At 43.7% G+C, this 27,870-nt stretch overlaps 2 protein-coding genes and 1 non-coding gene across 11 annotated transcripts in view; 1 reads left to right on the forward strand and 2 right to left on the reverse strand.

Moving 5' to 3' along the window:
* The window catches only part of CSTF3 (cleavage stimulation factor subunit 3), a 64,021-nt gene extending 60,441 nt beyond the window's left edge, over window positions 1–3,580 (forward strand). Inside the window, exons 18-21 of the mRNA XM_020899028.2 lie at window positions 1,095–1,248; window positions 1,977–2,071; window positions 2,220–2,280; window positions 2,778–3,580. Of these exons, the coding sequence (XP_020754687.1) occupies window positions 1,095–1,248; window positions 1,977–2,071; window positions 2,220–2,280; window positions 2,778–2,980 (513 nt within the window). The 3' untranslated portion in view covers window positions 2,981–3,580. The remainder of the gene's footprint in view (window positions 1–1,094; window positions 1,249–1,976; window positions 2,072–2,219; window positions 2,281–2,777) is intronic.
* Window positions 3,581–6,560: 2,980 nt separating this feature from the next.
* TCP11L1 (t-complex 11 like 1) overlaps window positions 6,561–27,870 on the reverse strand; it is a 36,796-nt gene continuing 15,486 nt past the window's right edge. For 6 of the 9 annotated variants that reach the window (XM_020899030.2, XM_070473203.1, XM_020899034.2 and 3 more), the window contains 7 exons: window positions 27,228–27,448; window positions 21,406–21,542; window positions 18,651–18,847; window positions 15,625–15,806; window positions 13,684–13,856; window positions 10,077–10,256; window positions 6,561–9,687 (listed from right to left, as the gene is read on the reverse strand). In XM_020899030.2, the coding sequence (XP_020754689.1) occupies window positions 9,653–9,687; window positions 10,077–10,256; window positions 13,684–13,856; window positions 15,625–15,806; window positions 18,651–18,847; window positions 21,406–21,542; window positions 27,228–27,448 (1,125 nt within the window). In that variant the 3' untranslated portion in view covers window positions 6,561–9,652. Of the gene's footprint in view, window positions 10,257–13,064; window positions 13,145–13,683; window positions 13,857–15,624; window positions 15,807–18,650; window positions 18,848–21,405; window positions 21,543–27,227; window positions 27,449–27,870 lie in introns of all 9 variants that reach the window. The other 3 variants (XR_011489921.1, XM_070473202.1, XM_070473201.1) reach the window with 3 other exon arrangements.
* On the reverse strand, window positions 27,001–27,104 carry LOC139037243 (U6 spliceosomal RNA). The gene has a single exon (XR_011490075.1). It is a non-coding gene; the product is annotated as a U6 spliceosomal RNA (small nuclear RNA).

The raw sequence follows: 27,870 nt of genomic DNA on the forward strand, positions 1-27,870 counted from the left end.
TGCTCAGGGATGAGGGGATTCTGCTCCTGGTTTAACTAATTCTTAATGAAAAGCCAAAGGCATTTTTAAGACTGTTATGCGGAATCTTTAGACTATGTCAACTTTGCCAATTTGAAAATGGAAATTAAGGAAGTTAATGAAAATATCTTCATGAATTTTCCATCTTGTATTTCTGTTTCTATTCTGTGTATTTGGGAAGGATCATTATGCTTTTGTCTGTGGCACATAAGTGAGAGTGGGAAAGAGAAAAAAAAGCAATTCTTAGTTGGTGTCCTCATTTAGATTTGCCACCAACTGCATATGAGCAAGTTTTGAGAACATGAAATTCTCTTATATCCCTTGATGGTGGCAAAAGAGGCTCTCTTAGAGAGTTGCTGTCGGCAATGGCAGGCATTGCTGGGACACTGAAAAGAAGACAGAATGGGTGTGAGATCAGAGAGGCCTGTGCTCTCAACTCTGTCTGCTTCTTAGCCAGATAACCTTGGAGATAGCAGAGCCTCTTTGAGCATTAGTCCCTTCTATAAAATGGAGGTGATCCTATCTACCTCCTCAAAGAATGAATGAACAGCAAAAATTGACAAACAGTGGTTACTCAATAAACATTCCTTCTCCCCTGTAACAGTATGTTGGGAATAATTTTTCATTTCATTAGCAAAATCTTATGAACTAACGTAAGTGATAAGCTTTGTTAGCTTTCATGAAAGAGCACCTTACTTAATCAGCTTCTTCACTTAAGAGAACCTGATGATGTTCAGTTTTAGTGGAAAGGAGATATCAGAAAATATCGAAAACTGCAGATTTTCTTCCAAATTACCCCACATCTACCTGGTATCTATTATCTACCAGGTATAACATCTACCCAGTATGTATTACCTACAAGAGGGTCCTGCAAATGTCCCATCTGGTGACACTGAGTCTAATGACTCTTAACACTTGGCAATCTTCACTGTCATGGAAGTTCTCGCTTTTCTTTCTCCATTCTCGCTATGGTTTTAGCCCAGTTATTCAGTGTATCCTCAGGACTATAGAGTTGCACAGTTCTACTCTCTAAGTCCCTTTTTCAGGTTTAGGATTCTTCTGTTCTGCATTTTCAGGATGTCTCCCGTGCTAAGCTAGCAGCTATAATTCCAGACCCAGTTGTAGCTCCTTCTATAGTGCCTGTTCTGAAAGATGAAGTGGATAGAAAACCAGAATACCCTAAACCAGACACTCAGCAGATGATTCCATTTCAGCCACGACATTTAGCACGTAAGCCATGACTTTAGATCCAGTACTGAGACCTCCGTTTGGTTGTTGGTTTAAATCCAGAAGCATGTGGGGGTTGGGAGGGGCAAACTAATGTGACCTTTCCATTGTAAGTTAATAATTAGACTCAGGGTCACTAATGACACGTGATTTGGCTGTAATCTTTGAATCAAGATGAGTTTAAAATGTCTTAAACAAAAAAACCTCACTGATCCAGATTGCAGTAACCCATTTGGCAGTGATACTTAAGAGAGTTTTCTGAAATGCTGCTATATACAGGTTACCTGCACAGCTGGAAACTTACTTTGGTGATATTTGGTATTGTTTATACTTACTAATAGGTAGTAGTCTCTGAATTCTATTTGAACAAGGCCCTTACAATGAAATATGTTACTGTATAACTGACTTTAAGTGGGCTTGCTGAAAAAATGACTTGTGAGGCTTAGACATGGTCTTTGACAAAAACTGACTAACTCAGGTTCTGGGTCATCTTATGCAAAGTCAGTTGTTTACTTTTCTGCCTCCCAGTGGCCGAGGGGTTGAGATTGCTTTCACTGTCTCACCCACTTGAGTTTGGTCAAACATATAGAACACTAAAAACACTTTTAAGATGTCCAGGACAAAGCAACATAGACTCTTAGTACATAGTAATCTATGTACAAATTACTTATGTTAGTTATTACATGTATAGAAATTCTTCCATCCCATTCCTATATTCCTTTCTCTTACAGCTCCAGGCTTACACCCTGTCCCTGGTGGAGTGTTCCCAGTACCACCTGCAGCAGTTGTTTTAATGAAACTTCTCCCTCCTCCTATTTGTTTCCAGGTTTGTTCACCATTTTCATGACAGATATTTGCTCTATGGGTAAAAGTAGTAATTATGTACTTTTTCTCTTTTATCGTGGGAAATACAAAGTGGGGCTATTTTAACTTGTCCGATTATTGGGGATTAAGTTTTCTTTGTGTCAAAATAGGGTCCTTTTGTACAAGTGGATGAACTGATGGAAATTTTCCGAAGATGCAAGATACCAAATAGTAAGTGATGAGGCTCCATTTGTAGAGTGGAGTTCACATTGTTGTCTCCAAGACAGGAGAGATCACCACTGAAGTTTCCAAAACCAGCAGGCCACCTTGCAGCAGCGCAGTGACGCCTGGCAGGGGCCCACACCCTCTGTGGCGCAGGGGCCGGTTTATGCTCTAATGCTACTAAGAAAAATACCGTCAGAAGCTTCTTTTCTATTCATGTGAACATGCACTATCAGATTTTGCTTATGAAAACTTTATTAATTTTAACCACAGTTTTTTGTCTTTATTTAGCATCAGTAGTACTGTCTCAGAATTTGCTAATAGGAAGCTACAAAATGATAAAGTATCCAAAGTGGTACATACATATTCCTTCACAGCATACTTTTTTTAAATTGGGCTATAGTTACTTTACAGTGTTGTGTTAGTTTCTGCTGTATAACAAAGTGAGTGACACAATAGCATACTTCTAAACACCCTCCAACAGTCCTTTTGTTTTGCTTCAATAGCAGTTGAAGAAGCTGTGAGGATCATTACTGGAGGAGCCCCAGAGCTAGCAGTAGAAGGCAATGGCCCAGTGGAAAGTAATGCAGTGCTCACGAAGGCCGTCAAAAGGCCCAACGAGGATTCAGATGAAGATGAGGAAAAGGGAGCTGTGGTCCCCCCTGTTCATGACATTTACAGAGCGCGGCAGCAGAAGCGGATTCGGTGAAGCGGGTGTAGCGCCTGCCTCACAAGAAAACTCTTAGCCTTTTGCCTCTAATCATATGTTTAAAAGAGACAATGCTTTGTTACAAGGTTCTTGGAAACAAAGTTGTATTGTCATTGGTGCCTCTATCATATGGTTCTGGAGAACAACCAACCAACCTACGTGAATTTTAGGATATGGAACAGACCTATGCTCTGAGCAGAATTAGGTTTTCAAAAGTGTGAGAACAGTACCAAGTGGCAGAACCACATTTTGTTCCCGCTTCAAGGGTGTCTTGTACGTACCACTTGAAGACTTGTGGGTTTTCAACAGTTTTATTTTAAAAACTGGATGGCTTATGATTGTAAAGCATTTTATCACATTTTCTGAAAACAGCTGTTTTTGGTTTGCTTATGTAGAGTCCTGCCTTATTGTTCGTTTTATTTATGGCAGAATGTATGGAATCCGTTTTGTAGTTTAACATTTTAAAACAATCCTTTAAAAAATAAAAGGATCTCAAAAAAAGTCACGTCTCCTGCTGCTGCTTTCATTCACATTTGAAATAGCAGCTTATGTTATTCAGCCAATACAGTTTAAAAATAAATGTCAACAATACAAAGAAAAGTCATCTTGTATTTACCATTTATACAACTACTGTCCTTTCCTGGTCTTTTTTGCTACTATTTGAAAACATGAGGGATCCATTTTTAAGAGGTAAACTAAACATTTTAGAAATCCTCAAATATGAATGCATTTTCCCCAAATTAGATCTGAGGGAGACTGAGATATTTTATGTTTCATCTCTCTCAAAAGTGACATAAGTATGGGTATTCCTTTAATCACTCACTGTCTTGCTCTCACATGTATTTCAATGTTCAAGACCGCTTTTTTTAAGCGCTAAACAGAGACAGCATCAAGGGAAAAGAAACACTGGCTGGCTGCACTGGCCTCTGCGGTGGCCCACACTCAGCTTCTGGAGTGTGTTTCACTCTGAATAAATCCACTTCTTACCTATCAAAAAAATAAATAAAACTGTGGCCAAGTAACCAAAAACTGATTACAGTGAGCAAAAATTTATCCTTAAAAAGTAAGTCAGAAAAATTGTTTTGCTCTTTGTTAGGAGCATTACCTCCTCTAGACTCATTTTTAGAAAACTAGACCAAAAACATGTTGAGCCCTGAGGATTGTGATTCAGAGTAAAGGCTAAAAATCAGGACAAAAAAAAAAAGGAAAAGTATTAAGGCTATAAAAAGACAATCTTACGTATTGGGTACACAATTTAGAATTTGAATTCAAGTATGATTAAATTTCAGCCTCAAATATTTCTACAAATGAAAAAAAAAGTTATATTAATTTCTTATATAAACTTGTATGTAGCAAGGTTATACTTACCTAAGTTGATCCCAAGTGTCTCCAGTATTTTACCAGTAAAGCTGAGTAAAATTTTCTTAAAACAAAGTCAGCTCTACCTCAGATTTTGTTATCTTAAGTATCATTTCTAAGCTGTGTGGGTTTTCTTTTTAATATCATGGTTATCAACAATACAATCTGAAAGGCACTAGTAGTACCATATAGCAGACTTTAAAATATAGAGATATGGAATCTTTCTTGGAGTGCTATTGTTGGGTAGTGTATTAAAGAAGACAAACTGATTTCAAATACCTGTAATGGTCTGTAAGAGTGTTTCCATATGAGCAAACAAAGCCATATATGATTATGCAAGGAAAATGATCCTTTTTTTTTTTAAGCATTGTGACAAGAAAACACACATACACAATCCTACCTACCTTGGTGAAAGTGCTACTAAGGACTGTTAGGCCATTTATATGTATTATAATTGTTCCTACTGCATTTATTTCTAAGACTTTTCCCCCTAGAAATTATATGACATTTAAACTTCAGATTATTTCTTGTTAAGAAGAAAACATTTTCTTAATATTCTATATATATATGTAGAACTTAATGTTCTCTCTGTCTATGTATATGAACTTTTGGTTTTTAGTATGATTCTGTGTGAATGTTTGATAATTCATTCATCTAACATCAAGTAGCATGATGTTAGAAATCTGAACTCACTTTTGGAATTCTATGTGCAGACTCCTGTGGTATATATATCCAGTCCTACATGTCCAAGGACTCATATCCATATTGCTGGATGCAGAGAAATTACCAAAAGAGATTCATATCTTTCCTCTCTATAAACAATGATAGCATCTCCCCACAATTCTAGAACTGGATAAAATTTAAGGACCATAAATCCTTCCTAAACAAAAATCAGTCAAACTCTGGCTTTTAGCACTAAATTTCAAACAAGAGGTTTTATCTGTGTAGCCACATAAAGTAAAAGGTTATATAGCTACCTAGTAAATATAAAAGTGATCAAATTGTACTACTGGAAAAGAATGAAAATATGAACCACTTTTGTCAGCATGTTGACCTTGGGGGAGAATTATGAATTTATTTGGTAATTTTATAACCCTCTACTGGCATAAACTTAATACGTAAACTAAGAGTTGATTTACATGATAGTAAAATTAAAATCACCATGTTCATAAATTCTGGTTTTTACATTTCAATTTCCAAAGCAAACTTCATTGAAGTTGGTAGTTCTTACTTGACTGTGATGTTCAGCAAGTGCAGTTATATTTTATTTAATACAAATTTCAGAATTCTTGAATGGTTAATTCATGCCAAGTTAACAAAACTCAGGTAACATATTACTGATTTAGGTAAAATCTTAAATATTTAACAGAAGTCAGCTTATCAGGCTCTGGGAATAAAAGTTCAAAAAACCAATTCCATTTACTAAATTTTCTTCCCTGTCCAAGACGTGACCAAATTTCTGCTTTGAGCCCACAGCAGACAGTACTTTAAAAAGCAGAGGCAATGAGAATGAGAAAGCAAAAAAAGTGTTACTTTGATTTTAAGGTTGCTTTTAAGTCAAAAGTTGCACTTAAAAGATTCTCAGTGTTTAGTTCAGATAGGTTGTTGTTCAGTCACTAAGTCATGTCTGACTCTCTGTGACCCCATGTAGCCCGTGCCAGGCTCCTCTGGCCATGGGATTTTCCCAGGCAAGAATACTGGAGTGGGTTGCCATTTCATTCTCCAGAGGATCTTCCCTACCCAGGGATCAAACCCACATCTCCTGCATTGCAGGCAGATTCTTTACCTCTGAGCCACCAGGGAAGCTAGGCTTCATTCAGATAAAACAAATACAAAAGTGGTGAAGTCTGACTATTGATACCAACGCCAGACACAACTGATTTCTAAATTAAGTGATATTCCATCAAATCGGGCCTTCTGAACTATAAATTAGTCTTAATTTATAGTTCAGAAGGCAACATAGGTTAAGACAGAAATCCACACTAAAGGCAGTTTTAGGTAAAATTTTGCCTGCTCAGGTTTCTGACACATTTCTAGGACTCTAGCTTTTTCTGAAAGTATAAGTGAACATTCGATAGGTTAATAGAGGATTTCAGGCTTAAAAGTTTTTCCTTTCCCCGTTGCATGAAGGTGCTTTGAAAACTGAATAAAAAGGCAAACCATTAAAAAAAAAAAGGTAAACTATTAAAATAGGTATATAAAACCCAATATAAATACACAATTGCAAACATCATTGTAATTCTTTATTTAGGTTATGTTTTCAATGAGATAGTGCCTTTTAATATGAGTTTCATAGCCTATCATCCACTACCAGTCAGTCATTCATTCATTTACTTCAAATAATATAGAGGTGGAAATGAGAAATCACTGGAGTGCAGGTGAGTGGCAGCATATAAGAGAAGTAAGATTGCAGCTCTGTACAGAAGAGATGAAAAAAGAAAATAACAGTCTTGGGACAGGATAGGAGGAAAACCTCTATAGGCCTGTAAAACGTGCTTGACTGAAGGAAAGGGCACCCGCGGTCGAATCTGTCATCACCTACAGGCAAAAGGTTACAATACTCTCCTTTGTTGCTAATAAAGCCATTTATAGTTCTTTTGCATGTACAAAGCATTCCAAAAACCATTATCAAATTTAATCCTCACAGGAAGTGTGAGTTAGTATTCTTGTTTCACAGAGCCTCAGGAAGAATGGCCCAGTATCATATAATCTTGCAAGAAGGCAACAGAGGAAAAGACTCAACCCAGATCTTCCTCTAAGGCAGGATCTTTCTGCACAATCCGACCGCAGTCTACTTCAGTTATTCCAGTCAAATTTATCCCAGAATGTCAGAATTGAAAGGCCCTTTTCTAGTCCTTTCAATTTATAGGTATTGAAAATGGGTCCTGATTTGCTCCAGCTAATCACGACAGAAATGGGATTAGAACTCTGGCTTCTTGACAGCTCTCAGTCTTCCCACTCTACTATTCTGCCTCAAAAGAAATACAAATGTTTTACACACAAGTCAGGGCATGTCAAAAGATCACTGGAAATCAAAGAGCAAACACCTATTCACTCCCTTGAAATTCACCAGGAAAGCAGGCTGCTCTATCCCCAGGAATCTTAAGACTTTGGAGAAATTAAAATAAGCCACAAACACAGAACTGCTAAATAAGCTATTCAGAATTGTCAGCCAGTAATGTGCACATTATATGCCTATTGGGTCAAACTTTTTAATAACTTTTCTTCACAGAGAAAAAGTTCCTATATACCTGTCCACTGCATTAATCAGTAAGATATATCAGTGTAACTCTTACCTGAAGTATATTTATAGGGTTACATGAACAATCACATTTTACAGCTTGCTTCAGAATTAATGAGATTAAAAAAAGAAAAATACATACAGTGAGACTCCACCCACTATTCACCTAATCAATTGACAGCTGACTTCTAGACATTTATTCACTCACCGACTCATTCATTTAGGAAACTATCAGAGAAGTCAAACTGACCTGCTATCAACCCAGCTCTCAAGGCGCTCAGTTCTACCCACTTGTAATGAAGTACTATTGCCAAATAAAAAAATATGTTTTCCTTTTAGGCAGGAAACCATGTCAAATCCAATCAGCATGTAGTATATATATAAAACCAGTTAAATTCTGAAGGATAATTTATATGCCAAAGGTATTTTGTCTCCAAGACAAAATACCCTGTGGTGGGGAGTTCTAAGTAGATGCTCAGTGAACATTTCCTGAGTGACTGAATAACTAAATGAATTTTCCTGGCCCTTTGATAATCCTATGAGATTCCAGGAAGAAAAACTAGCTCACTTATCTTCAAAGAGCAACAGCAAAACGATTCAATATGAATATCGAGATTCTGAACTTCACCGTCTTCATTCTGGCTCTTGTAGAATTCCACCAGGGGACACTGAGGTAGTGGGGGCCACAGGAGTCTGTGAAGCTCCCTGTTACATGGGCATCAAGATTTGAAACTGTCCAAACGTCACTCTATCCATGTAGGAACCCATGAGGGGGAAAAAAATCTACTAAGAGTTAATTCTTACAAAAGAAAGCAGAATGAAGAACCCTGGAGATTTAGGGAAAATGACTACAGGAGGTGGTGACCCGCCCTGCATCTGTGGGGGTTACACTCCCCTCCCACATCCTTGGATGGGGTGGAGAACCCCTGAACACTGAGGCGGAGGCAAGCCAGAGAGCCCCCCCACCCGCTGAACCTCATTCTCTGCGACCAGTGAGCGCAGCTGCCACGGCAGCCTGACCTCCAGGAACAATTCCAGAGGTGACCTCACTGGAGGTGCTACAGAAGATGTGGTTTTGTTCTTTAAAAGTTCTACTTACTGAGCTTTTAACCCCTTCCCAGGAAACCAGGGATGCCTTGGGCCTAAGCTTTATTAACATGACCTCTGACCATGGAACCCAGCATACATTTCTGACTACAAGTAAAAATATTAGAGTGCAGTCTGAAGCAAATATATGGAGAAATCACATCCCTCCCAGTATAACCAGTAGCTCCTCTGGAACCTGGTATCACTAGATGGTCCAGAGAGTGGATGTTTCCCCAACCCTGTCCCCAGCTCCACCTTTGCCCTTATGGGCTTGAATGAAGGGGTTCCTCGCATGACGCCACCCCTTGTGGTTCTGGCAGCTGGAGATCACCCCAATGACTTCACAGTTCCGTTTCTAACATAACGTCCCTATCTAAGATACACATTTATTTTTTAACAGAACAGGTCATCTGTGAGACCCCAACCTACCCTTTCAGCCACAGGATATGTCAGAAACTCTGGTCACTCAAGTTCCTAGATAAATACTGCTCAAAAACCAGAGATTTCCTATAACTTCATTACCTGAGAAGTAAGTGAGCTTATGCTATTTTATCTGAAAACACTTAAATTCAATTCTGGAATTCGAATTCAGTCAATACATCAAGGTTGTATCAGAGTGAACTTTTCAGTAAAAACTTGCGGTATCTGTCTTCTTTTACATTACACTAACATTAAAAAAAAAAATCCCTCAACTTTCAAGACATAAAAATCAAAGAATTTTCCTTTCTCTACATCCCATAAACACTATCATTCAGGTTTCAGAATTAATTTTGTATAAAAGAAGAAGCTTTTTGAAATCAAATATTAATAACTCCTCTAGAATGAAAGGATTCTAGGGCTCTGGCCAGGCCAGGAGGGGAGAAAGCAGTAAATAATTGGGGGTGGCGGGGGGCAGACAGGAGGCAGTAAGATTTATAAAGTTCTTCTAACATAAAATACCTGAAGGGAGGAGGGGCGGGTCTGAACGCATCATGGCTTGGCTGCTTTCACTCTGGGGTGGCTGTCAGATACTCTCGGGGGTCTGAAAGGAAAACAACCCAGATGGCAGGAGAGTGGTCCCAGGCTCCAGGCAGAGACAGGCAGCTACCACCATGATACACTGGGGTGGAGACACAGGACAGTCCTCCTAGAAGCTGAGTGCCACCTGTGAAACTCAGGACAACAAACAGCTTCTCTGATGTGTAAACTTGCACTCATAAATACAAACCCCCAAAAGAGAATTCAGTGCATTTTCCAACAGGTCTTCTCAACATTGATACACAATATTCTTCCTTTTGGAATCAGTGCTATTAAACAGAAAGGTACTAAATAGCCATTTTCCAAAAAGCCACATTACAGCTGAGAACAGGTCGAGCTAGTAATACTGCCGCTACAGGGACCATACGTGTTAGGATCTGGCGAGGATCTTACTGAGGATTGCGTCGTAGTAGGGACTGAACACCATCTTGTTATAGTTGACCAGGCGCACAAACTTAACGGCAACTGCCTCTAGCTCTTTTTGAATCGGACCCAATCCCCCAGGGGCTATGGGCGATGGCTTCTGATGACTTGAGGCAAGGTAGGTGTCTAAGAAGGTCAGGATTCGGGAATCTGTGATTGAAGAGAAAGCAGACGTTTGTCTCTGGTCAGGGCGACTTTACAAACTTCTGTTTATGCTTCAGTTTTTAGCCTAAACGTCCCCTTTTTGAGAAAGTCTTCCCTGGTCACCTCGGGGCACCCCCCACTTCTGAACATTCATCCCTTGGGGATGCTTCCTCCACGGGATGGGGCCGTGCCCCTCTGCCTGTCGCTCTCTCCCGAGCACCCAGCGCCTGCCACGAGACCTGGCCCCCAGGCAATGCCCCAAGTGATACACTTGGAAAGCAAGGATACACCTACGGATGACTAAGAGGAGCCGAGGGCGCCGACAGGCTCTGCTCTCAGAAGAGCAAGGCGCAACGAGACCATCATTAGCCACTGCTGAAGATCACACTAAAAGGGGGAGGAAAAACTAGGCAAGAAATACAAGTTCCAAAAAGAGCAGGAAGAAAGAAGACTCCAGCACTGCTGACCTGTGATCTAGTTTTCCCACAAAGCCCAGGAGAAGCCTGAGCCTCCTCGTCCATGGCCCACAGTGAAGCTCATAGCGCTGCGGGCACTGTGTCCTACTCCGAGGAATCACTTAGTTTGAAGCTTTCTTAGCCCCCCACCCTCACCCCCGTGACAGTGCTGCCATATACAGTCCTGTGTAGCCTCAGCTGCCAAAAAACTGTGTGCAAGCCGCACCAGGCAGATTTTATTATAAAAGCAACAGGGGCATTTGTATCGAATAAGCGTTTTCAAACTTCACGCCCACCTCAACTAGGGAAGCTTCTCAGGTGTGACTGACTTGCACTCTTTGGATCCCAGTCACACACCGCCACTGGCTGTGACTAAAAACCAAGCTGGCAGGAACACGGGGGCAGCCTGGAAGCCAGCGGTCTCCTTGCAGCCCTTTCCCGCATCCACACCCCACTTGACGACAATGATCTTGAGGGTCCGAGGGCCCTGCAACATCAGGAGGCTCCTCCTGAGGAATCCAAAGATGTAACTAAGGCAGGCCTGGGGTGAAAAAAATCCAATATGTAAAAAAATCACTGATTCATGTCAGTCTCTTTTTATAAATCCCACTTCGGACAGCATTCTAGTATTGGGCTGGTAGCTCAGATGGTAAAGAATCTGCCTGTCAACTCGGGAGACCTGGGTTCAACCCCTGAGTCAGGAAGATCCCCTGGAGAAGGGAATGGCAACCCACTCCAGTATTCTTGCCTGGAGAATTCTATGGATGGAGGAACCTGGCGGGCTACAGTCCATGGGATTGCAAAGAGTTGGACACGATTGAGTGACTCTTTCTTTCCATGAAATACTGTGATATGTGCTCAGTCACTCAGTAGCGGCCAACTCTTCACGACCCCATGCACTGTAGCCCACCAGGATCCTCTGTCCATTGAATTTTCCAGGCAAGACTACTGGAGTGGTTTGCCATTTCCTTCTCCATCATAAAATATTACGTAGCAATAAAGAACAATAAGTGATAGTATTGGAAGCACACCCATATCACTAGTTCAGCCTCTACTCAGAATCTGATAACCATGGATCATTCTGATTTTGCCTGAGGCATGCTAACTTTTCATTATTTATAAGAGGAACAGCTATCTGATTTCATAAAGAAGTTGAGGAAGGACATCACAATCAAATAACAATAATCCTAAAAATTAAATATTAGATGTGTTCCTTGATCAACCAGTGAACCGAATCAACCAGTGATGATGGAAAAGAACAGCTCATAGAGCAGAGTAATATTTTTAATAACTGCGACTTGTTGCTGAGTCCTCACTATGTGCTGCCGGGTTCGGCAGTAAGGACCTTACTTATATTTAATATTATCACCTGCAGTCCTCTCAGCAACCCTACACGTGCTGGCATTACTCACTTTTTAGAGATGAAGAATCTCAAGTATCACATCACTTGCTCAAGCTACACAGTAAGTACTTGCATAGAAAACCCATCCTAGTCTTGTACAAGTATGCTTCTCCTCATCCTTGCCCCACTACAAAGTCCAAAACACTTCTGGTTTTGTTTTGTGTTTCTTTTTCTTTTGGCCGCACCTTGAGGCATGTGGAATCTTAGTTCCCCAACCCGGGATCAAACCTGTGCCCCCAGCAGTGGAAGCAATGGAAGTGTGCAGTCTTAACCACTGGGCCACCAGGCACACATGCTAAGTCGCTTCAGTCGTGTCTGACCGCACAGACTGCAGCCCGCCAGGTTCCTCTGTCCATAGAATTCTCCAGGCAAGAATACTGGAGTGGGTTGCCATTCCCTTCCCCAGGGGATCTTCCTGACCCAGGGGTTGAGCCTGGGTCTCCTGCACGGCAGACTTCTTTACCATCTAAGCCACCACGGGAGCCCCTCAAAACCCTTCTGACTCCAGATCTGGAGGAGAGGGGTTCCCACCACCAAGCAACTGTCTGTGACCCCAGCTGAGTGTCCCACAATCTTACTCAGTTCTGACACCACCTGGACACAGCCTCTGTTCCCACAGGTTAAGGGTTCAGGCCCACAAGACTGATGCCACGTCAGACACCAACCACAAGGAGTAGGTCTCCAGGTCACCCACCACTTCTGTATGACCTGACTATACATCGGAGGTTCACATGGCATCCTTCCCCTTGGATTTTGTGATCTGCTAGAGCAGCTCACAGAACTCAGGGAGGTTTCACCACTTTATTATGTAATAAAGGCTCTGATAAAGGATACAAGTGAACAGTCAGAAGACACTCATGAGGTGAGGCAGGGGAGAATCTGAGGGCCAGAGCTTCTGTTCTTGTGGAGCAGGGGTGCACGCACCACCTGCCCCACTACATGGATGTGTTCACGCACCCAGCTCTCCAAACCCTGTACTTCTGGGATTTTCATGAAGGTTTCATCTTGCAGGCATTTCTAGTCCTTCTCCTCTCTTTCTGGAAAATGGAAGGTATGGCTGAAAGTTCCAAACTTCTAATCATGGCTTGGCCTGTTGGGGGAACCAGCCCCCAACAGGGAGTCCAAAGAGTCACCTCTTCAGGACAAAAGACGCTCCCAAAGCCCAGGAAATTGCAAAAGCTGCAGGTGCTCCGGATCAGGAACCGGGGAAAAGACTAAATGTTCGAATGAAAAGGTGCTCCCAATGCTCTTCTCATGGAGGAAACCACCAGAGTCTCAGCAGCTCTGTGCCAGGCAGGGGCAGAGACCAACACAGATATTTCCCACTACCTCACGGTGCTGGAGCAGGGTTCTGAACCAAGACCCGGGATTCCAAAGCCAGAGCCCTCAGGACAGTGCTGGCTGCCGGGTTGCTTGTCCGAAACTTGGGGTCGCCCTCACCGCACGGTGGTGATTAATCCCTCTCCTCACCCATCAGCACTCATCACCCGTCAAACCCTCCGCAATGTCCCCAGAGGCGCCTGCCTGCCAGCCCATCGCAGGCACATCCCCGGCCCTGTCTCCCCGCCAGACGTACCCACGATCCTGCGGATGGGGTTGTCGGGGCTGGCCACGGCCTGGATCTGACCCTTGAGCACGGCCTCCTTGTCCGTGGTGAGGGGGCTGAGGCCACACAGGGAAAGGCAGCTGCTCACCTCCAGGCAGACCTTCTCCCCGACGGCAGTCAGGGCGTCCTCCAGGTGGAAGGAGCTTGAGCAGAGAAGGGAAGGAGAAGCACGGAAGGGAGGGCCCGTGAGCCGAGCGCACAGACCCCTCACCCCCGGCCCCCGTGACCCATCTGTGGACTGACTGGTTCGGGGGGAAACTGTGACCCTTCCCTGCCCCAAGCCTCTCAAACCGTGTCCACCTGACTCAGGGAGCTTCTAACAGAAAGGGGAGGGGAGGGCTCAGGTTATCGCTGGTCTAACAATCTAAAACCCAGCTTCTTGCTCGCATCTGTGTGGTGAAATGAGGCTGGAACTGACCGAGGCCTGCCCTGGACACTTCTGCAGCAACACACTGGACACCACTTTGTCTGTGTGGCTTTTGAAACAGTGTATTGACTACTTTCAAAGAATAAACAGAACTGAAACCTGAAAGTTAAAATGCACACCTCGACTTCCTGGGGCCCCTGGGCTCCCCTGACATCTCTGTGGGGAGCCCTCATGCTGGTGGGTGTTTTCTAAGAAAGCAATCACGTTTGTCCTGGATCTGGAGCAAACGTCCGAACCCTGGGACTCGACGCTGGGGCCAGGGTGGCCACGCTGGGGCTGACCTTCTGAGGGAGCGCCAGACAGGCCCCAGTCCTCAGGAGCTTTGACAGGGCAGTTTTACTGGTGGGGGGCTTAGGAGGGCCTCAGGCCAGGCCTCGCCTCAGCAAATACCCTGCAGGCCTGAGTCAAGACTGTTGAGGCCCAGGTCAGGACTCAGGTATACCCACCTTGTGACACTGAACACACAGGCTGTGTGCAAACTCAGCAGCCAGTTTCTCCACTTTGTAAAGAGGAGGAGGCTTGTGGACATTCCACTTGAAGAATCCTCTAAGCTGGACCTCGCCAGATACAGGTTTATTTGCATGTGTGCTTAATCGCTTCAGTCGTGTCTGACTCTGTGTGACCCTACGGACTATAGCCTGCCAGGCTCCTCTGTCCATGGGATTCTCCAGGCAAGAATACTGCAGTGGGTTGTCATGCCCTTTGCCAGGGGATCTTCCTGACCCAGGGATCAAACCTGCATCTCTTCCATCTACCTGCGCTGGCAGGGGGGTTCTTTACCACTAGCAGGTATATTTAGAACCATTCTAAAAGCTGGAAACCACAAAAATCACCTAATCCGACTTCACTGCAGGAGCACTTACAGAAGCTGCCCTCACACAAGCGGGAACTGGTGCTGGTTGATAAATAATCCATTTACACCCAACACAGAACGTCTATGAGGAGTGTGCAAAGGGCAGAAAACTTCAGTCACATCCACACACACTGGAAGAATGCAACTTGGTTCTTATGTGACCTTTCCAGGGCTGTGCTGACAAAACTGTTAGTTGGTGGTGAACACAGCGTAACATTGGATAACAACCAATTTTTTTTTTTTAATGGAGCAAGAATATAACAGAAATATCAGGAAGTATTAAGCACAGCTGGGCACGTTTCACTTTTAAAGTTTTTCTTTTAGTTACATGGCTGTCCAAGTGTGCACTGTCACCATGGAAGACGAATTTCTTCACTAGGCGTCCAGGTCACAAACATTTGAAAGCCACTGTCCTAGAGCCTTGCTCAGCTACCCTACAGTTGACTCTAACCTTGGCCGTGTGACCCTGAATAAATTCTGCAGGGCACCGGAGAGCCAGGTTTCCTCGGTCCCTGGTGAATGGCCCTGATTCTGTCTCACGCTGCAGACCCCCCACCCAAGCCTGCTCCCGGCCACCCTCTGCCTCGCACCACCCATTGAAGGCCCTCCCCCACAGCTCTTGGCCACTTACGGCAGATGCGTGTCTGTGAGCAGAATCTTCACAATCATCTTGAGTTTCTCGGCGAAGTCAGCCCGGCTGGCGATCCCTGGGGCTGCCATGCTGAACGTGATCAGCAACACGGCCCCCAGGACGGTCAGCTGCTCCAGCTGGAGCTGGAACTCTTGGAAGCGAGAATGGTCCATCAAAACTGTCTGCAATGAATACAACAGAAATTATTCTGAGCTGCAGGTTCGGGGCTGTGACCAGCAGAGGGCGGTGTGGCCACAGCCCCCGCACCTACGGAAAACGGGGATTCCTCCTTCATGGGGCTGTTTTAAGGATGAAAAAAGGGGAGAGGGACAAGTTGGGAGATTGGGATTGACATGTACGCACTAGTATATATAAAATAGGTAACTAATAAGGACCTACTGTATAGCACAGAGAATCATTCAATACTCTGTAATGACCTATATGGGAAAAGAATGTAAAAAAAAAGAGTGGATATATGTGTATGTATAACTGATTCACTTTGCCTAAAACTAATACAACACTGTAAATCAACTATACTCCAATAAAATAAATAAATAAATATGAAAAAAAGATCATGTATATAAAGCAGCTGGCACAGCCAGCACTCAATAAATCCACTCTATCCAGGGCACCGGAGGGAAGGAGAGGAGAAATGTATTTCTTCACCTCCGTATCCCCCCTCAGCATCCAGCACAAAGGAGGCTCTCAAGAACTGGGAAGTGAACAAAGAGAGAGAAAAACTGTCAGTAGGAAAAGCAGGAATGACAGGTAACCCAAAGCCACATGGAAAGCAGTCAGTGATGAACTTCCCTGACGGTGTCCCCGTGTTACAGACAGGTCTGGCTCCAGCCGGGCCCAAGTCCCCGTGTGGGGGGAGGGAAAGGGCAGTGGAGAGGCTGGGGGATACGAAGTCCGATCTGAGTTTTTACAGATTAACCAGGTAAAGTTTAAGGACCAGTCTTGCTATAAGAAACTAATGCACCAAATCAGGACGTTAACAATGTGGAGTCTTAGCCCAGAAGTCTCTCTGCAAAGTAAAAACCATCTCTGAAGGCTGACACTCCTCTCCTGTCAAACAGAGAGGCTTTACCAGTCCCTGTTTTGACTTCACTTTGTTACATGGCATCTGCGTCCTTGCTTTGAAGCCTCCCAGCAGTATGGAGTACTTGGGTTTAGGATGCAAATCCTCCCATTCATTAGCCGATGTGATTACCCAGCCCATAAAAACTAGCACGCCATAATTCTGGGCTGCTCCGGCCTTCCGAGATGGCCCATACTCTGGGGAGTGTGTCTCTCTAAATAAATCCACTTCCTACCTACGGAAAAAAAAAAAATTTCCAAGAATCAATTCTGAGAGTGGATACCTATCCCCATTGAAAACACCATTTTCCCCACAGCAATTTTTCAAGCAAAACATCTACAGGAGAGACGAGAGAGTCTGTGACTCTTCAGGAAGAAGCCTCCCTCACCCCCAGTTCAACACCCTCTTCAGAGTTTGGTCTGGCATGAAACAGGGAACTCAGAGGCAAGAGGTGAAAACTCAGGCTCACAACATCTTAAAAGGAAAAATAAGGAACCGAGAAAGAAAATTAGAGAAGTAGCAGGATCGAAGGCTAGAGATAAGAAGTCTGAGTGCCCTCGAAAAAGAAGGGGAGTCTAGACACCAAACCACCTATTTGCTGGGGAGTCCCTTGTTAGTCATCTCCTGAAGGGATTCTGGCAGTTAGAAGCACTTATTGTAAAAAACATACAAAGAAGGAAAAAAAACCATGGCTCTGCATGGAAGGAGAAGCAGTTTCTTTAGACAAAATTGAAAAACAACATCACTGAGTTAGGGCTTTCATCAGGATGAGTGAAAACAGGACAGACGCTCGGCAGCACAATGAGAAGCTGCACACAGTCCTGGTGGGATTACAAAACAAGGCAGACACTCTGGGAAACGGCCTGGCAGCGCCTAAGAGTCACCATGTGACCCAGCAGTGCTAATCCTAGGTGCATACCTAAGGGAAGTGGGATACATGTCTACACAAAACTTGTACACAAATACTCAGCAGCACAGTTCACAATAGCCTAAAGTGGAAGCAACTTAAGTGTCCATCAATCGATGAACGAATAAAGCAAAATGGGGTATAGCCATACAATGGAATATGATTCAGACTCAGAAAGAGATGTGGACACAAACAACATCGTGGATGAATACTTAGATATTATACTAAGTGAATACTTAGATATTATACTAAGTGAAATAAGCAAGACACAACAGGACAAATCACTCTGTGATTTCACTCATCTGAGGTACCTAGAGTAGTCAGATTCAGAAAGAGGAGACGGGAGGAGACAGGAATGAGGAATTAGTGTTTGAAGAGTACAGAGTTTCAACTTGTTCTGTAAATGGGTGGCAGTGATGGCTCCACAGTCATGTGAACGTACTTAATGCCCAGAACCGTACACTTAGAGACGGCAGGGACTTTCCCAGTAGTTTAAGACTCCGCCTTCCAAGGCAGCGGGCGGGGGTTCCATCTCTGGTTCGGGGAACTAAGATCCCACAGGCCAAAGGGTTGAGTCAAAAAAAAAAAGAGGAGGGGGTAAACTTTACATATATTTTACCACAATTTTAAAAAAACTACTAAAAAAAAAAGGAATGAAGTGCTGATGCAAGCGACAACATGGATGAACTTTATGCTAAGAAGCTAGACACGAACGGCCAATATTGTATGATTCCATTTAAACAGAAAGTTCAGAATAGGACAAATCCATCGAGACAGAGAGGAAGTGGGCGAGGGGTGAGGGGAGAAAGGAGGAAGAATAGCCACTGCCAGTGGGTCCAGGGTCTCCTTTCGGGTAATGGCAATGTTCCGAAATGAAACAGTGGTAATGGAAGCACAACTCTGTGAATGTACTAAAAACCCAAGAATTATACAGCTTACAAAGGAACAATTTTCTGCTATGTGAGTTGCAACTATTACTCTTCAGAAGTTCAGCAGTACAAGAAAGAAACAGGCAGTCAGCTTGCCTGGAGCACCTACTTCAGGGAAAGGTCGGTGGAGGTGGTCCCACTTCAGAAGCTTCAGGTACGCGTAATTCTGGACAGCCATGGGATCTAGCCGGGGACCGTCCCCAGAGCCAGCGGCCCCTCCCGCAGCCGGCAGGGCATTTTTATACTTCTGATTCATAAGGTCATCTGTGGCTTCTTGCAGCCACTGGGTGACAAAGTCCAGGGAATCTGTGAAAAAGCAAGACCTGGAACATTACTGAATGCTCTGAGACACTTCCCAGAATTACTGTAGGGAAGATCATCCTGGAAGTGTGGTCAAGTACAGAGCATGGACTTTGGCATCAAACAGACCTTGGTTTACATCACAGAACAGGCGATTACCAGTTGAGTGACCTTAGGTTCGTCATAATCTGTCTGACTGTCAAGGTTCTTAACATAATGAAAGGTCTGGCACTGGTGGCATTAGTGGTAAAGAACCTGCCTGCCAATGCAGGAGACATAAGAGACACGGGTTCAATCCCTGGGTCGGGAAGGCCATGGCATCCCTGGAGGAGGGGGTGGAAACCCACTCTAGCATTCTTACCTGGAAAATACAGTCCACAGGGTCACACAGAGTCAGACACGACAAGCAACTTAGTATGCGCGCACCAGCCCCACCTCAGAGGCAGCTGGGAGGGCTAACCATGACAGTGGACACAACGCGTGTACCCTGGTCTTACCACCTCAGATGTTCAACAGACTTTTGCTCTTTTCTCTCCCACCCCGGCCACTCACGCATGACACGTGGCTGGAAGCTCTGAGAAGTCCAGCTCAGTGAGATGCAAAAATTCCTGCCCAGGGAAGATGGGGGAGATGCTGGCTAGAGTTTCCCAATACAAAGTACCCCCTCCACAGTGAAAACGAGGCTGTCCTTGTCTAGATCTCAGCCTCCTATCAACCTGGTTCACTGTCAGCCTTGCCGGGGTAAGTCCTGTCACCTGTTTGGCATGTACTGCATGGCATTTGGGGGGGGACTCCCCCACCCTGGTGAGGGGACCTCGGTTGTCTTACATCTGCTGGCATGCTTTCCTACTCTTCTGAGCAATGTATCAGGGATTCGGAGGGACACGAGAGCAAGAAGATGAGGCTTTTGTCCATGTTGTCTAAGCAAAAAAAAAAGAAAAAAAAAAAAACCCTCTGATAGGACACGAACAGACTGCAGCCCCGTCAGTCGGGTTACCACAAGCGGGCAGTCGTGGGCACGGCTGGAGTCCACTCTTCACGACTGCAGCCGGACACACCTCCGGTCCTGCCCACACACTGATCACGCCGAGCTCTCGGTTCTGGGCTTCGCTCTCCCTTCAGCCTCTGGAGGCAGCATTCTGCAGGCCACCAGCTCTGGGCCTGGGCCCTGGCTGCCGGCACTGACCCTTAGGCTAAGGCTCTTCAGCCTGTAAACTGTAACCCTGATACCTCCTGAGGGGCAGTACAATACTGGTTGAGAAAAAGAGCTGAGCGGGTCAATTTTTCCCCCCAGTTTATTTAGTTTTCGCTGCACCGGGTCTTTTTGTGCTCGCAGGCTTTCTCCAGTTGCAGCATGAGGCCTACTCACTGAAGGGGCTTCCCTTGTTGCGGAGCACAGACTTCAAAAGTTGTGGCGAGTGGGCTTACTTGCCCCATGACATGTGGAATCTTCCCCGACCGGGAACTGAACCTATGTCCCCTGTATTGGCAGGCGGATTCTTACCCGCTGGGCCACCAGGGAAGTCCCTGTGGTCATCGGTTCTGGTCAAAAATCCCTCAAAGCCTATTTCCACATCTGTAAAATTGGTTTAAAAAATAGTGTCTACCTCCTAGGCTTACTGTGAGATCATCTATGGCAACGTTGGTACATAGCAAATTCAAGCAGGGGCACTGAATTAACGACTTTGATCAGACTACACAATCTATCCAGAGACTGCCACTTTCATCTGTGACCAGCAAATTTACAGGCTAAAAGGAATGCGTAATAAATTGGAACTGAAGACCGCAATTCACTGAGACCATCTGCTGCCAAGGCAGAGACCAAAGAAAGGACCCTAGAAATGCAACATAGTTTGGATCCTAAGTTATCCGTTCCCAGCAATCATCGGAGACATTCATAAAAATGAAACTTTTTCTGATTATGAAACCAGAAGATTTTGCACACAGTCAAGCAAAATTTCTTGATGTACCTCATAGAGCTAAACAGTCCTAAGAAGTTCGCCACATTTTAAAATCAAGTAAACAATTTACCTCAAGCTGATGTTTTCATTAAAAACTCATTTAATTTAGGACTTCATTGTTCTTTTAAATTTCTATTCTCCTCTTCTACTTACAGTTCTCTTGCTTGTCAACTAAGCTATCGAGGCCTAATGGCTTGTGCTTTTCTGTCTTCAAATGAGGCTACTGTATTTCCATACTGGGCTTCCCAGGTGGCTCAGTGGTAAAGAACTCACTTGCCAATGAAGGAGACATAAGAGGTGCTGGTTTGATCCATGGGTCTGGAAGACCCCTTGGAGGAGGGCATGACAACCCACTCCAATATTCTTGCCTGAAGAATCCTATGGACAGAGAAGCCTGGCGGGTTACAGTCCATAGGGTCACAGAGAGTAGGATAAGACGGAAGTGACTTAGCATGCACTTATGTATTCCCATATTAAGTTTTCATTTTGTTTAGAAAATATCATTTTGCAACAACCTACAGTGATATAATTTTGCAACAACCTACAGTGACTAAAATGAAAAAACACAGACAGCAAATAAGCACCACAAAACATTAAACATACTTGGCTGCTTCTCCAAGAACTCCTGAAACTGCTTCCTTTCATATTCAACTGATTGCTGCATGAGATGTGGCCTAATGCTACTGACAGCAAAGTTCGCCATGTCCACTTTCATTAGGTCCAACACTGAAAAAATTGCCCTGGAAGAGACAAGAGGATTTAGCACTAGGCACTTGCAAAGTAAACACTGCTGTAAAAAAAAAAAAAAAAAAAATGAAGTGAGCTGATTTGAGGTGGTTTTTTCATCCTGGAAAGGGTGGCAAGAAAAGTTGGAGAAGCTGTGAGAAAGCAGATTAAGAAAAACAAATTTAGAAGAAAGGACTGCAAATTTTTAAGCTGCTCTCTGATCCAACCCACACCCCTAGGCAAACATCACTTTCCCCACTGCCTGTCTGGCCAAGAGCTCATTCCTTGGCTCCGGGTCAGCCCTCACTGAAGGAGAGGAAGAATAGCCCAGACCCAAGGTTAAGAGCACCACGGGGTCTCCATGCCTACAGGGTAATTTCCTTTCCTAGGAGAGAAAGAAAGGTAACTCTCTCCTTTCTCCCCCCTTGCCCTAGTCTCTGAGTTCCAGGGCAGGTTTATGCTCTGGCTTTGATGGTATAATTGTGAGTTTGTGCTCTGAAAGCACCCGATGGGCAAATCTGACAAGATACCAAGGATGCCTTCCACAGCATGCCTGTCCCATACCTGCAGCTCTGCTCTACGTGACCCACGTGCAGAAGGTGGACATGAACCCAAGGTGTGGGCTTAGGTGTGGCCCCACGCAGAGCTGAGTCCGGTCAAACACCCTCGGGGTCTCCTGATGCCGTCTGGGGCTGACGGGACATCGTATGACAGAATAAACTCACCCACACAAGGTGATCATGTATGGGAAAGGACATACGGTCCGAGCAACAATTCGGGGCCCGTCCCCGCCACCGCTCTGGCCCACTCCCAAGTACACGGGGCAGCCCGCTTTCTGGAGGGCCTTGTGCCTCTCCCATGGGCATTCCCAACAGGCCCCTCGATTCACCAGCAGGAAACCAAGGACGACTGGAAAGTGACAACGGGCAGACCACTGCCTGGAAGTGGCCCACAAACATGTTTTGTGCTCACAGTGCTTTTAAAGGCGGGGATTTCTAGTTTCTCTTGAAAAATCAAAAGATCTGGCAACCCAGGCCCACATTCCATCACGGCTACAACCGGTTGGTGCTAAGCAGCCACTGTGGCCTCCTTCAGGTAGGGTGTGTACGCCCAGTTTCCCCAGTCCCTTCTCCTTCCAGCAGGAATCTGAGTTTGGATGAGTCTGCTACAAGCTACTTCCCCGGAGGACTCTCTTCCAAGGAATTCCTCATTTAACTTGACTAGATTATGGCTCTTAAAAGTGAAAGTTTAGTTGCTCAGTTATGTCCAACTCTTTGTGACCCCATGTACTGTAGCCTGCCAGGCTCCTCTGTCCATGGAATTCTCCAGGCAAGAATACTGGAGTGGGTTGCCATTCTCTTCTCCAGGGGATCTTCCTGACCCAGGGATTGAACCTGGGTCTCCTGCATTTCAGGTAGATTCTTTACCATCTGAGTCACCAGGGAAGCCTAGATTATGGGCTCTTACTGACTATATTATTTCTACTGTCTCGCACCATGCCTGGCACATAAGAGGCACTCAGTAAGAGCTTGTTGAATGAATGAACAAATCAATAACTATCTTAAGGCAGTCTTTTAAACATGTTCTCTCTAAACCTTGAGGTAACCTTACAATGCTGGGCATATTTCTAGGTAATGAATATTTATAGCATGATGATGTCAAGAAAGCTAGAAATGAAACTTTTTTTGCTTATAAAACTTTTGAAAAGGAACCTGCTAACATGCAATGAGTCTTAAAACTGTTCACATCCTCTGACACAGTAATGTCATTTTAAGAACCTATCTTTATGAAATAATCTAAAATACAGAAAACCGTTTTGTGCAGAGATGTTTTCACTACAGGGTTAAGTACTAAATAACTATACATGATCTGATTGTATATCTTAACAGAGAAACAGTTAATCATATCTATGAAAAAGGATGTTTTGCAGCCACTGAAAATACTTATGAGGAGTTTAAACAAGTGATATATGTTGGTTATAAAAGGGCAATGAAAGAGAACCTTGGAGTATCAGAACTATTTAGTATCTTGAATGCGGTGGTGGATATGCAAACTCAGGTGATAAAATTGTATAAAAATTACTATACATAAACTCATACATGTGTACACAGGAAATCTCAATGAGATCAGTGGACTATATCAGGATCAACACACTGAGGATGATAGTTTTGTGAAATGTCACCCTTGGGAGAGGTGGGGGAGAGTGCACTGTATTATTTTCTTACAACTCCATGTGAATATACAATTATCTCAATGACACTTTCAATGAAAAAATTAATGAAATAATTAGGGTGTAATACTAACGAAAAAAAGTCAGGCTTGCAGCGCCCACTGGAAGGTCTTCTTTGGCTCAGTTGAGCAGACTCACAAGACAAGTGTAAACCACAGGTCTGACGCCACCTGTTCACACACCTTTGTCAACAGAGTGTCACCAAGCACTCCTTTGCAAGCACAGTTACATCATCAGCCAGGAGCAGACGGCTCAGAAGTGCGGGAGCCCCTGGCTTAAAAGCTCACAACAGCGCCAAGGTATGCCTTCCAGGGTGTCTATGGGGGGCATGTCCAGCTACAAGTTTCCCCCACAAAAAAGAGAAAAGTTTCCCCACTTGAGGAAATACCAAATATGGTGTCCCATCCAGTATTTATAGTTCATTATCATTCCTTTCTGTCCAGAGGCAATTTACCAGTCAGAGGTCATTTTCCCCATAAGCAATGCTGCCTAGTAGCATTTTGATATCTGTTTACAGAAAAGAATTGAGAATTTAACCAAAAGTCAAATTCTCAGGCAGCATCATGTCAATCCTCTGCCCATATAGCATAAAAATTATATAAATTTGATCATAATTATATACATTTAGAAATATACAGTCAAAAGACTAAAGGAAACGAATATGGACTAAAAGTTAATAGGATTATTATTATTTTTTTTTTTTGGTTGCTAGTAGAGCTGTCTTGCAAGAAATAGTAAAAGAAGTTCTTCAGAGAGAAGGGAAACAATGTATCAATAGATCATATACTTGGAAAAGAAAGGAAGAGCATCGGAGAAAAAATAAGTGAAAATGCTCATTTTTTATTTTTTTAGGCCACATTGTGTGGCCTGTGGGATCTTAGTTCCCTGACTAAGGATGGAACCTGTGCCCCCTGCATTGGAAGCACAGAGTCTTAACCACTAGACCCGGGGGAGTCCCAAATAAGTGAAAGTAAAATTAAAATTTGTATTTTTCTTGATAGGTAGTTGTTCAAAATAATATGTTCAACTATGTATGCTTATGTATACTTTAGTATACATATCAAAGAGCCTCTTGATGAGGGTGAAAGAGGAGAGTGAACAACTGGCTTAAAACTCAACACTGAAAAAACTAAGATCCTGGCATCTGGTCCTGTCCCTAGTGTTTTTGCTCAGTCGTGTCTGCCTCTTTGTGACTCCACAGACTCTGGATCTCCAGCTCCTCTGTCCATGGGATTCTCCAGGCAAGAATACTGGAGTGGGTTGCCATTTCCTTCTCCAGGGGATCTTCCCAACCCAGGGATCGAACCTGGATCTCCCGCATTGCAGGCAGATTTTTTTTTTTTTTACCATCTGAGCCACCAGGGAAGCCCCCACTTCATGGCAAACGTGAGGGGAAAAAGTAGAAGCAGTGACAGATTTTATTTTCTTCACTGCAGATGGTGACTGCAGCCGTCGGTTTTTTTTGGAAGGAAAGCTATGACAAATCTAGACAGCATATTAAAAAGCAAAGACATCACTTTGCCAACAAGATTCGTATAGTCAAATATTTGGTTTTTCCAGTCGTGTTCAGCTGTGAGAGCTGGACCATAAAGGCGGCTGAGCATCGGAAGAACTGATGTTTTCAAATTGTGCTGTTGGAGAAGATTCTCGAGAGGCCCTTGGATAGCAAGGAGATCAACCCAGTCAATCCTAAAGGAAACCAGCCCTAAATACTCCTTGGAAGGGCTGATGCTGAAGCTGAAAGGACGCTCCAATACTTGCGTCAGCTGATGTGAAGAGCGGACCCATTAGAAAAGACCCTGATGCTGGGAAAGATCCAGGGCAGGAGAAGGGGGCGACAGAGGGTGAGCTGGATGGATGGTGTCACTGACTCAATGGACATGAGTTTGAGCAAACTCCAGGAGACAGTAAAGGACAGAAAACCTGGCAGTGTTGCAGTGCATGGGGTCGCAAAGTCAGACACGACTCGGCGATTCAACAACTGCCACTACCAATCGCATGCGTCCTCCCCTCTCCTTAAACCCCTCCAACCCCGTCCCGCGCAAAGTTACCGACCTCTCTATCTCTAGTGAATGCTGCCGTTTTCCTATTGTTTCCTTTCTTGTAAGAGCAAAACCCTTTTGAAGCCTTCAGTAGTTTCGCATTTGACACTCAGCGACAGCGAACGTCTGGCACGGGGCTTTGGCGCAAACACGATTAAAGGAAAGGATTTTGGGCAGGGCGGGGGGGGGGGGTGTGTGGGAGCAGGTGTATGTTCTCACGACACACTCCCCAGACCAATCCCCTTTTTACAAAAATTAATCAAAATGAAACCCCCTTCAGTTATCACCGTGGGGTTGCCTGCCCTCAGATGACTCCCGGAAATGACGCCGACAGCCCTACGCTCCGTCTGCCAGTCGGCAGCAGAGGCGGGAGGTGGACGTAAGCACGTCTGTCCTGCAACTCGTCCAGCTCGGGGAAGTCTGGAGAGCTCCGCCGGGGACCGCCGCCGGGTCTGCAGGAGCCGGGCCCTAATAGGATTATTTTAATGTTAAATTTCTTAAATATCCTGGTTGTATTTTGATCATGTGAGAGAATATCCACAATCATAGGAAGTACTTGCAGAAATAGTTAAGGGTGAAATATAGCATCTGACATTAACCATCAGAAGGTTCATGGAAAAATACATACATACATGCATATATCCTCAATGTATGATAAAGCAAATTGACTGTTAAAAACTGGTGGGTCAAAAAAAAAAAAAAACAAAACAAAACAAAACTGGTGGATCTATGTAAGCATTACATGAGTGTTGATTATATTGTTTTTGCAATTTTTCTGTAGATTTGTAATTTTTTCCAAATGCTGAGGCAAAAAAACTAAAAAAATTTATATATCAATATGACAATAGTGATTGTGCCTTTGTGTGATAAAATCATGGGTGAATTTTTTTCCTTTCTACTTTTCTGTAGTTTACAAAATGTTTGCTTTTTAAAAAATATTTCATGTCTTTTTGTTCTATTGGATTTATATTGATTTTAGTAAAAAAAAAAAAAACAGATTTAAAATTTTAACTTTTTAAAAATATATGCTAATGATCAGTCTTTGCCTTGATTTGCCTTCGGTCATTTAAAGAGTATACACACTATAACCTCACGCAGTCTCAAGTTCACTGTCTTTTCTCTTTTCTTCAAGCCTTCCCCTTCTCTTCACTTCCTTTGTTCCCTCCCTCCTTTCTTCTTTAATTATAACTATTATTTTTAAAAAATATGGAATGCTTCACAGATTTGCAAGTCATCCTTGCCAAGGGGCCAGGCAAATCTCGGTACTATTCCAATTTTAGGATATGCGCTGCTGACGTAAACACAACAAAATGTCTGCGTTTTAATTTTTTTTGTTAAGGCATGAATACTTACACTTGAGGGAGTCTAACTCTGAAAACAGGCTATGTATTTTAGGTGCCCTGAGGTGATTCACACAATACCCATACCTGAAAAGGGGCACTATTTCCTTAACGTCCTTCAGTCTCTTCACCTCCTCATCGCGCACAGGTGCACACAGCGTCCCCATCATGCCAATAATGAATTCTGCCAGCTTAGAAATGTCCAGGGCCCCATTCTCTGCCTCCTGCTTTATCAGATCCAGATCCAAGACTTCTGTTATCTGGTTTCTCAGTCTAGTGTGACCAGGCAGCAAGAAAGACAGGAGGGTCTACAAGAGAGCACAGCCAAGCTAATCAAAGCTTCCTAGTCAGATGCCATTTTTTATTATGTGTAAAGGAATTGACAATTATCCAAAAAAGGGCTTACCAATTGTTACTGTAATGGTGCACATATTTGAACCTCTTATTCAACAAATCTATAGGAAAACATGTGTACAAATCATTTAGACTAGCTATTTAAACTTAAGCTCTAGGTAGCAAGCAACTGGACATAGGAAGAAAAAACTATTAAAAGTGAAAAAAAACACATTAATGGAATGTGAGCCTGTGAGCCAATGACAAACGGTAATTTCCACAGACATATTACTTCTTTGAGAAACTGTTTCTAAAGATATTGCAAAAACAGTCCTACCCTCCACTTAATACCTTCTTTATCCCAAAGTCTGAGTCACTTTTTTGGTCATTATATATT

The sequence above is a fragment of the Odocoileus virginianus genome, chromosome 10 (assembly GCF_023699985.2).
Source record: "Odocoileus virginianus isolate 20LAN1187 ecotype Illinois chromosome 10, Ovbor_1.2, whole genome shotgun sequence".
NCBI classification, from domain to species: Eukaryota; Metazoa; Chordata; class Mammalia; order Artiodactyla; family Cervidae; genus Odocoileus; species Odocoileus virginianus.